Source organism: Pistacia vera, unplaced genomic scaffold, assembly GCF_008641045.1.
Source record: "Pistacia vera cultivar Batoury unplaced genomic scaffold, PisVer_v2 Contig351, whole genome shotgun sequence".
Classification (NCBI taxonomy): Eukaryota; Viridiplantae; Streptophyta; class Magnoliopsida; order Sapindales; family Anacardiaceae; genus Pistacia; species Pistacia vera.
Genome location: NW_022196170.1, coordinates 1442376 through 1454184, shown reverse-complemented (window position 1 = coordinate 1454184; position 11809 = coordinate 1442376). Strand labels below are relative to the sequence as shown.

Here is an 11809-nt window from a genome sequence, read left to right as displayed (position 1 = left end):
ATTTGAAAAAAAAAAATATATATATAATAATTTAGGAAAACTGATGTGGCAATTAGTGAGTGGAGGTGAGGTGTCATTTGCCACATCAGTTAGACTTAGAGTTGTACAATCTCATTAGTGCAGATAGCAATGCTCATAATATTATACTTAACTAGTACCAAAGCAAAACTTTAATCGCTTGGATGGGAAGTATAGTATACGAATGTATATAAGTACAACAAATGATATCCACTTTCTCGTCTTAATTTCTGTAAGCAATTACCAAAACTAACCAATATCTGAGTATGGTGAAATGGGTGATTCACATCATCAGCCATGACTTCGATCCTTCATCAAGAAACAGAAGAAGGGGTCCAATCTGTCACGTGGTTGAAGTCTTCAAATTTATCAAAAATTTGCTCGCCATTCAAAATCTCGTTGCTGATGCTGAATTCAAGGTAGCGGAGTAAGAAAGACGATGCTGTTGGCGGGAGTTCAACAAACTTAAAGGCACGTTGTATGATGTAGAAGATGCATTGGATAAGTGGAAAACTGCGGCTGGAAAATTACAGATCCAGGAAGCTGATCAGAATTCTTTGAAGCCTTTCCTGGGAATGCAGGTAGTAACTTCAATAACTCTTCATATCTGCATCATTATAGACGTGTTTTTCTGCGATGTAAGATAGGTTTCAAGATAAAAAGTTTGAGCAAAACACTAGGAAATGTTATTAATAGCCTCAACATGAAGCAGGGCGACAGAGAAACTTTAGAAAGATAAAATATTGTTGATATGGTAGATAAAGGAAATCAGGGGAAGGAAGATAATAAAATAGAACCAAAAGTATATGGAAAGAGTGAGGAGATAAAAGAAAATGTAGGAAAAATAGATGTTTTGTAGAATCAGGGTACTAGGCCAAATTCTCAGAATCAAACATCTCGTTTTCTATAGAAGGGCCAACGGAATGGTAAGACAATCTTCGCTCAACGAGTGTTTAATGATGACACCGTCAAAACCATGCCATCGAGAAAAGAATATGGGTATCGGTGTCTCATCCTTTAGATAAGTTAAAAGTTGCCAAAACAATCCTCTGAATCTCTAAGGGGGCTAAATCAAGTTAACTGAATTGGAACTGTGTTAAATCACATAAGTCAATTTGTAGAAGAAGGAAAGAATTCTCTCTGTCTTGATGATGAGAAATGAAGGTAAAGAATCAGCAATTTATTGGCAAGATTTGATTACCTCTCTTGATTCTGGTTCTAAAGGAAGCGTATTTTAAAACACATGTGAGGATGTCACAGATATGTTAAAGTGCACAACACACGAAAAGTTCAGTTACGTCAGCTGTCGGAAGAGATTGCTGTTATTGCTTAAGCAAAATTCAGTAATTGATAACCAGGCTCCAGAGGGGAAAATTTCGAGAATTGGTACAGAAATCATAAGAAAGTACTGTATGGGCTTGCGATTAATGTAAATATTTTAAGAGGCCTCTTGGGCTTAAAAAAACGATTAAAGAGTGGAAAGATGTCTTGAGCATGTTGAATAAGGAAGAATCTGTAGAAAGACTACCTCTATCATTGAGCTACTAAATTTGCCTTCCATGTTGAGGAAATGCTTGATACATTGTGCTATCTTTCCGAAAAATTATGAGATAGAGAAAGATCGATAATCAAGTATGGATGGCTCAAAATATTCTTAAGGTGACGGGAAGAGAAGATATGGAAGTCATTGGAGAAAAGTTTTTGAACATTAAAAATGCACTCCTTTTTTATGATTTTCCAGAAAATGATGGTGATGGTCTATAATAAAGTTCAAGATACATATATAGTGCATGATTTTGCTGTGTCTCTTGCAGAGGAATGTTCTGTTATAAAGATTCCTGGTTCCGTTGAATCGAGATCATTACTCTGATAAAAATTTTCAACATTTAATGATATGTATGAAAATGGGGTCTCATTTCCTAGGTCCTTTATAGGCAGATAAAATTACGTAGCTTGTGATGAGGACTAGTGGTCATTATATGATTGATGTAAATCTAGGCAAATTATTTGATAAGTTTACATGTTTGAGGACATTGGATTTGAGAAAAACATGACACGTTTGGTATAAGCTAATAAAAGAGTTCCAAGACGAATTAAAAAGTTGGTGCATTTGAGGTATTTTATGTGCTGGTAATAAAAAGATAGAAGAATTGCCAGAAACATTGTGTGAGTTATATAACTTGAAACCTTAGGCTCAGTCGATGCACCAATCTCAAAAAATTGCCCAAGGGATTGGAAAATTAGTCAACTTAAGGCATTTAGTGAACAATGAGACTTCACTAACTTACATACCTAAAGGAATTGAGAGATTAACCGTCTTCGAACATTGAGCGAATTCATTGAAGTGATGATTATCATGTTGCTGAAGCAAGTGTCCTCGAATGTCTGAAATTTTGACTCACCTCCAAGGGTCTCTTAGTATATGATGATTGGAAATGTGAAAGAAATTTTTAAAGATGGAAAGGCAGAACTCAAAAAAAAGGAAAACCTTCTGGGACTGCGTCTGAGCTTCAAAAATATGAAGATACTGAGAGGTTGAATAAAGAAGGTGAGTTCAAAGCTCTTGAATACTTGGAACCACCTTTAAGTTAGAGAGATTAAAGATAGTTTACTACGAAGGTGTCACTATGTCCACATGGATAACGTCCTTAAGTAAACTGCGAAAGATGTCGCTAGGGCGTTGCATGAATCTTAAGCAGTTGCCTTGTTTAGGAGATCTGATGCACAGTGAACAATTCACCTTTTTTATACTGTTGACTCAATGAAATGCCTCAGCCGTTGGATCTTTGAAGATTAGATGGACAGGATGCACAAATGACTCAGGCCAATACTCTGCGTTTCATTTAACTGTAAAGCGGCACCGTATTTAGTGTTCACTTCAATAGCATCCTTTTCCAATATTTATAGTTTCTCAAATATGTTTAGAGTTTTTTTGCATAAAACTTTTTGTATTTCCGTACTATCATCCTCATGATTATTTTATTTATCTTCTTGTTTAATTGTAGCAATGATTTCTTTTTTAGTTAAAGCATAAATTAATAATATTTACTCGATTAGTATAATGAAGTTATCGAATCTTATCACTAAATTCTACAATGACTCTTTGATTATCCTCATCCACTTCATTTATAACTTATAATTCATCACCCTAATTTGGTAATGATTAAAACAATTGGCAATAATATGTGGCTTCACATTAATTTGTTGCATAATTTTTTATTGATTAAAACAATTGACAATAGTTTGTGGCTTTACGTCAATTTGACCATGCAGCAATTACATTTATAATTTCATCAAGGACACTTATCTTTGCTGGTTTTAAGACATAATCTTCTATCCGCTTCAAAAGTAGGCAATTGAAGCACTGAATTGAAATTCTAATAGAATTAAAGCATCAATTGAAATCCTAATACTGTACTACTAAAATATAAATTATAAAGAAATTTTTGTTACCACACCTCTATTAAGTTATAATCTCCTCATAATAATAAAATTAATTGATTCACTATTATGACTATATAGAGGTTTTACTGTATTATGTTTGCAACTTTTTTATATTTTATCAGGTGCTTTTATGTTGTTTGTTTCCAAAACTTGTGGTTGATAAGGATTTTCAGCCAAAGCTCGAGGGTTTCCAGATTATTTACCATTGATATTCTGATATGCTATTATTATGTTTGCAACTTTTTTATTTCTAGTCAAGAGGTCCAGACAAATTACATAATTCGAAAAGCAAAAGTAAAAGATTCCGTTTTACATTTTCTATCATGTTTGAATGCATTATTGTGGTACTTTTTGTCTTCTTTTCATCTTTTCTTCTCTATTTGCTTTTTTCTTTCTGAATTTTGCAGGACGTTTTGACAAGAAACAGAGACGTTTGACACTGAANAAATTAAACTGTTGAATCAGTTGGAGAACAAATATGGGAATAATTGTAGAGTGTGGAGGATAAAATCAATGATCACAGTGCATTCCACCCATCCATCCATTGCTTAATATGGCATCCATGTTAATCGTCAGCAGGCTGATATCTCTTAACCTTTAGCTGAAATCAAGTGTAGCATCTGTATTTATCAGTTTAGAGGACCCTTCACACCTTACTAAGTTTTGAGATCCATTCTAAATTCATGAGAACTTGCAAATAAATAGAAGAGTTAATGGTAGTGTAAAACTAATAGTCATCACCTCTTCAAGTACAGAATAGTGGCAGGAGAATAATCTAGCCGTGATTGGAGACAATAATCCCCAAAACACCTACTTGCACAGCCTTTATTGCTGCAGATGATAGGATTTCAATTATCTCACAAGCCTATACAAATGGTTGTCAGAGTCGAGACTGATGTGTCCCATAAATAATCAAAGTTGTGTAACAAAGCATAATCTTAATGGATTTACTAAAGGTATTCAAATAAGAGTATATTCTGTTATATGATGAGATTTCATAAAAGTGAGAAGGGAAAAGGTAAAGAAGATCCTCTTTAATGATTTATATTGTAAATAACACATGAATAGATGTTAAAATTGGCAAGTTTGTAATAGATCTTAAAGAAACTATATTTTCAAACAAATTTTTTTTTTAATATTTTCAAGATTTGGAAATGTTATTTCCAAAATAACATTTAAAAAAGAGTTTAAAGAGAATAATAATATTTTGATATTCTTACTGATTTAATTTAAACAAATACATTAAAATAACAGAACTCAATGTAATTTGATAAATGAATTTTTAAAATAGTTAAAATACTAAAAAGATGTTTGTTACCTTTGGGTTGTATAGGATTATGGAGAAAACAAGGTTCTGTATTTTCTGAAAATACAAAATAAAAGTACTTCACATATTAATGAGGAAGAAAGAAGAAAGTTAAATTTTATTGGATTGTTATTAAAAAAAAAAAAATCACAAAAAAAATAATTAATTGAAACAATATTTAGAAAATTAAGTGTTACTTCCAATGTTGCAATTAGATAAAGACCTATTACTTAACTGCCCACTTTATTAACTAAAGCCCATTAATTTAACTTAAAGCCCAAATTGGACAAAGTGATTTTCTTAAATTTCGTAAGGTATATTTTTATCTAATATGATGTTTATATATCTTTTGGTTCGAGTTAACTCTTGTATAACTCTGTAAATGTCATTTTAGTCTAATATAATGAATCCAAAGGTTTAGTCGAATATAATGAATCCAACGATAAATATATATAATTGTTAGGGCCAAAAATCGTCCTTGGCCCAAATAGGGAAAAAGGACCATTAGCGAAGAAGGACTAAGCCCAATCCTGCAAAGGCCTAAGCCATGTTAGTTCTCTTCTAACATGAGGAACAAACCGGCCCAAACTGAGCGGGCACAAGCCTCTCAAACCTGGCCCATGTCCTAGGTCCATGGACAAATCCAAAGCCCACAACCCCCTCAGAATACTTTCCTACTCCTGATCAATCTCCCATTCAAGGTCACCTTCCTATTCCTGATCACTTTCCTACTCGGAGTTACTCTCCTAATCAGAATCACCTTCCTATACGGACACTGGTAAGACAGCTTACCACAACCCTAATTCTTCTAGGGTTTGCATCAGAGTCGTACTAGGACTCCTACTTCTACCAAGATTGGGAGACCAGACGACCACTATATAAACAGAGGCCAGCCCTCTCACAAGGGACATCGACATTACACCCTCACACCCGAGACTCTTCACACGAGAGTTTCACTGATTCGCCGTAGTCACAGTCCCCGACTAGACTTCCGGTAATCTCTTATTCCTTAGCCTTCACTAAATTAGCTCCTTTCAGCCTTGCTGACTTGAGCGTCGGAGTGCTTACGGCAAACACCACCCCGGTGTTTCCCGTTCGCTTCAAGCGTGTGTTTCTCTACGTGTGCAGGTGCAGCAGATCGCTAGTGGCCTTGACCTCACGGGATCAGACCCCTTTTTCCGTACAGGTAGATTTTTACGTTTACAATAATCATGACCAAATTTATATCAAGACTTTCTCATTAAGGTTTAGTGACATTTATATTTATTGTTGGATTCATTACATTATACCAAAATGACGTTAACCAACCCTTTGTGGTTCACATTTTTTATTTTTGAATTCAAGTTTGAAGACAAATTAAAAATTGGTCTCCCAAAAAATTAATTCAAGAGAATTATAAAAATGCTTCATCAGCATACAAAACTGAAATTACACATAATCTTGAATCCAAATCACTAATATGGGAAACCTTGCAACTATTTCACATTAAATTTAGACCTGGCATCCATGGCCTTGAGCTATTTTTTGTTTACTCTTTGTATGTAGATTTGAGTTTTCTCAAGATTTTAACACCCACATTTTGAAATTTTAATAGAAGGTAGTTTAGTAAGTGAGGTTTTACCGTTTTAAGGGTGCAATTGAAATTGCCAACAGCCTTATCTTGGAATAGTAACATTTGATTTTTAAACCCTAAAGACCCATAAAACTCGGAATAAAAAATGAAACTTAGAGGCTGATGACAATTGACAAGTCGTTGTTAATTGCATGTGGGACGCCTTTGTCTTTGTCACTAGCATGCGTTCACATCGGAAAGCTAAAACCTAACCCTATAAAAAAGTATAATATTTGCCTAATTGATATAATAATTTGACTTGATTAAATTTACAAAGACCACTTCTCATCATTTAAATAATAAATAAATATTAGTTCATAACCCAATCTTATAAATTTTCTCTCATAATTTCAATAAAACAACTCGTAATTGATCAGTTCGCAATTGGACAGATAAGACCTATAACAAGTAGGCATAACCTATTTGCAAGTTGACTAATTGCAAACTGTTATGTCAGAGTTGTGAGAGAAAGTTTATGAGATTGGGTTATAAGTGTAATATTGTCAGTTAAATAATTAAATTTAATCATTTTCTTGTGTGATTTTTCTTCATGAATATATTTAAAATTTGTTTACAAATCAGAGAGAATGCATGTGAAATTTTTTTCTTGGGGGCTGAAAGTAATGTTCAATGAATAAAGGGGTTAGAGAGTAGGGATACATATATGATGGGTCTAAGTGTAGTGTTCAAAATATGAGGCGGACAAAGGGAAAATCTAAAGTTACGGGGACAAAATTGATAATTTCTTTATGTAAAATTATATTCAGGTTGTTGAGTTCTTTGAGAATAAAGATCTAAAAGACTCGATAATTTGCTCATACAAAGCTGACCAAAACTATATTAATATAAAAGAAAGACTTGAAACTTAATTAGGAGTTGCTTGCTAATAATGTTTAATTAGTCATGCATCGATTTGAATTTTTTTTCAATATAATAGTGATCATTTAGTAGGACTGGAACTAAAATCTCTGGCTAACCTAAATTCCTGTCATCCAGCCACAAGCTAAGTAATTAATTAATGATAAGAATTATAATATTAGGTCTTTGTTACTTGCAATTTACAACTGTCATTTGTCTTCGCTCACATTAGAAAACCCCCGGAAATTTGGATGGGCATGATATAATAATTTGACTAAATTACAAAGAACCCAACCCAACCCAATCGAGTACATGAGAGCACATTTTCTAAGCCCATGGAACTATGTAAAATCATAAGAGTGGTTGTATTTGCTCCCTATTACACTGGATTAAAGAAGCCTCATTTTTTTATAATTTTGTTAATTACATATTTATCCTTATATCTTAGCATCAATTCTTTATTCTAATAATGCCTTTGACATCCCTCTTCATGAGCCCTAAATCTTTTTATACTTATTCAAATATATTACGATGAAGTTAAAATAGTTTTTCAAACTAAAAGGATAGTTTAATGAAGAAAAACGTTTTGCAATGAGATTTGTTGTGTTATAAACAACATAAAATTATAAGTTTTTTTATGAATCTTTTATATTAAAATATTTATGAGTTGTCTGGTTTAGAGTTAACGACTTTTCCCTACCCAAATGATGGCTTAATAACATTATCCCATTCACAAACTTTCAAAATACCATTTTATTACTTGATTTTATATTGCAATAGTGAACAAAGAGCAAACTCGTCCATTCTGTTGGGGCTATTGAAGAGGAGAGGCGGATGAGTCTTTTGGTGGTAGAAGATTGGATTTTATTGGTTGAGATTGATCAGAATATGACTTTGGAGAGACAGTTACCAAAACCCTAATCACTTGATTGTCGGCGATTAACAGGGTCGACGAGAGTAGGTTTGAGAGGTTTTGGTGAGTAATGATTGGGTAAGAGAATGGTGGTGGTATGGGGTCGCAACGGTGCCCGGAATTGGAAACGGAGTATAAATTTGGGTAATAAATGGTATTTTAAAGGCATGTGGATGGAAAAATGTCATTAAACCATTATTTGGGAGGGAAAAGGTTGTTAACTCTCTGGTTTAATCACTTAAGACTGATGAAACTCATTCATGTCTCTGTTAATGAAAAAAGCTAAAATTTCTGGCTTTTTAACTTAAGACTAAAGACTTATTCATTTGTCTTAAATTACATTTCCAAAAATATCCCTATTCTAATTTTTGAATTCCAATGTATCCATTTAAACATTAATCTCTATTAACCCATTCTATTCATGTTATTATTTTATTTTCATTGTAACAAACATAATGGATACACAACTAAAAAATTAAATCCAATAGTTTGTAATTTGTCAAACTATGCATATACACCGTTGGATCGAATTTGTAAATCAAATGTAATGAATCTAATAGTTTAGTCCAATATAATGAATTCAATGGTGAATATATATAATCATGACTAAATGTATATCAAGAAGTTAATTCTTACTAAAGATTTACTGACATGTATATTTACCATTGGACTCATTACATTAGACTAAAATTATATGAACCAACTATAGTGGTTCACATTTTTACTTACGAAATCAAGTTTGAAGACAAATTTAAAATAAAAATTGGTCTTCCTAAAAATTAATTTAAGAGAATTATGAAAATATGCTTCATCAGCATACAATTTTGATTACGCATAATCTTGAATCCAGATCACTAATATGGTAAACCCCTATTTCACATTAAGTTTAGCCCTGGCATGGCCTTGAGCTATTTGGAACTGATCGGTCATACCAAAATGTGCCATAAGAAGCCATACATGAGTGAGAAGCTCTCCTCCACGTCTCAGCTGGCTAGCATGCTGACTTCCTCTACCCTGACTTGCAGCAAAAGTTAACATCTCCAACCAAACATCTCTAATCAATTTCCATCTCTTCTTTGTATCTGAAATTTCTTCATTCAGCGCTGATGCTACCTTGCATGCATCAAATAACACTGATTTGCTTCTGTCTCCTTTCACTTTGTTGGGCGGGACATAAGTTTTCACTTTCAGTAACATTCTGCAAGCTTCAATTCTTTTTCTCCTTCTATCATCATAACTTTCAATTCTTTTTTTCCTTCTCGGATCACAACCTTCAATGACGTGACTTTGAGTATCAGAAAAATTGGACTTTCGTTCTTTGAAAAAATTCCTGGCCTCAGAGTGAGTGTCTCGAAACCTGATAAGGCCAATCCCAACTGGCAATAAGGATGGATACATAATAAGGAGAAACAACATAAATCGTGACAGAAGCTTGCTCAGTTTTCGATTTGTGTAATCTGAAATATCTGAAACTTTGCCCTGAGTGCCTGAGTAATAGCAAAGTTCGGTTGCAATGTGCCAGATAATGATGCTCTGGTCAAACTCAACCTCCATAATGCTCCAATCAAAAGGACTAGGATCAGTCTCGCCATAGTACTTTTGAAGCGCGCGGATTCCCCTATTCGTGTATATGTCTCTGCTATTTGTCTCTTTAAACTTATCACATTTCTTCAGGCCATGTTTGAAGATCAACTTTCTCAGATTTTCGGGCACTTCTTTAGAAGTTTTATAGCGGTACTTCTCCCAGAGTTGATCCATATGCAAGCGCCTCAGAATTTTGTTAGGCCCAGATTTCTCCCTGAGGCAAAGGCATGTAAGACTATATTGCCCCATGGAATTAGACCACCTTGGTAGTTTAACCACTGGTTCCAGAAAGGTAATTATGGGTTTTAAGACTGGAATTTTCTTATGCTTTCTGAACCATAGACTGGCCTGGTCTGAGAGAAATAGAGAAAAGGCTGCATATATTTCTAAAAGTATTGCTCCAACCAGCAAGGAGAAGGTTATTGAAAGGTCTACCTTGACATAATTGTTCTTGTCAGCAAAAAAGAAAATCAGAAACACCATGCAGGTGAGAGTGAATGTGATTATGCGGAGACCAAAACCCCAACGAGTGTGAATTGCAGTTGCTTTGGTGTACAGTAAATCATACATGAAACCTAACTCGATAGCAATCACATTGAAAGCATCTTCATGAGACAATTTCTGGAAAAAAGACTGACTTTTGTCGCGATCCTGGAAGCTGAGGATGAGATCCGCGAATAGACACTTGAATGTCTGAAAAAAGGCATGGGCTCTAAGTATGTTGTTGTCATCAGCCGAGGACTCTGGTCTAGCTGCAGATACATCTATTTCAACCTGAGCATCTTTCACTTCTTCTGCCTCCACAGAGAACCCCTCTTCATGTTTCAAACTAAACTCTTCCATGAATTTGGGATAGTTGGGACCAGGATCAGGGTCAGTGAGCATAGAGTCTCTAAGTTGGCCACTGCTAGCCAACCAAAGTGCGCATGTCCTCTCTCCATACTTAACGCACCCAACCAAAATCATGAGTATTGCTAGAAATGAAAGATGAGAGCCACTCCATGCCAAGAGAAAGATATATATTACTGATACTGTCTGGACAAGCAGTCCAAATAGGTGCCTCAAATACAATTCATTATCCTCTAAAGAATAGGCTGTAATAGTATCAGGACCACCCAAGTGCAACAGGAAAAATGGTGCCCAAAATGTGGTAAGCTCATTGTTGTCGTCAAGAAATTTAGAAGCACCATTCTCATAGATTTCTCCTAGATTATTTAAGAGTACGCCAAGGCCCATGGTTGCTACAGAATCTGCCAGCAAATAGACACACCAGACTATGCATTTAATCAATAGACCAGAATTATACTTCCTGCGATTGCCCAAAATGATGAGAACAATTTGTGAGATAAGGCTAACCAAAACCAATGCCCTGAGCTCCCATCTCTTCCACATATCTCTTAACCTTTGAGGAAGCACCTCCATCATCATCCTCCTCTTCACCAGGATCATGCTGCTGACAACTAAAAATTTATATATGCAAAATACATGAGTATTTGGTGAATGAAATATGATTATAACTATGGATGGTACGGGGTTTAATTTCTCCTTTCATATATGATGTTGTAATGAAAATTTGAAAAGAAACATACTTTTGAGTATCAGTATGTTGCCATTCAAGTGTCATGGCCCAAAATAAATATATAAAAATAGAAAGAACTGCATACCTGCGAGTATCATATCAGAGATATTGCAGTTGTAATCCGAAGTAGATTATGCGTTCTGAAACCAGTTTCAATGGTGTCTGTGTGAAGGTCAACTGTGTGCTTTATGGACTTTATACCTAGGTTTTTAGTGGGCAAGGCTACGGATCAGTGAAACAAAGGTGACCCCCAAGTTTCAGAATAAAAAATTACACTCTTATAGTTTAAGAATTGAAACTTATACCCTTATGATTAAACGATATTTGTGAAAAATAACTATCATAAGGGTATTATGGACAACACAATAAAAAGTAAGTTTTTTATTTCCCAAATGTCTTATTGAACTTTCAAAATTTAATAAATTCAAATCATTTAATATATTTAATAGTTTGATCTTGCGATAAATATCATATATTGGTTTCTTTTCACAACAG

At 34.3% G+C, this 11809-nt stretch overlaps 1 protein-coding gene across 1 annotated transcript; it reads right to left on the bottom strand.

Annotated features, from left to right (window-relative positions):
* Positions 1 to 9021: 9021 nt before the first annotated feature.
* On the bottom strand, positions 9022 to 11485 carry LOC116139503. The gene is made up of 2 exons (XM_031425162.1): positions 11400 to 11485; positions 9022 to 11195 (listed from the first exon to the last, which is right to left on the bottom strand). The coding sequence occupies exons 1-2, from the start codon at positions 11410 to 11412 to the stop codon at positions 9022 to 9024; spliced, it is 2187 nt and encodes a 728-aa protein (XP_031281022.1). The 5' UTR covers positions 11413 to 11485.
* Positions 11486 to 11809: the final 324 nt, after the last annotated feature.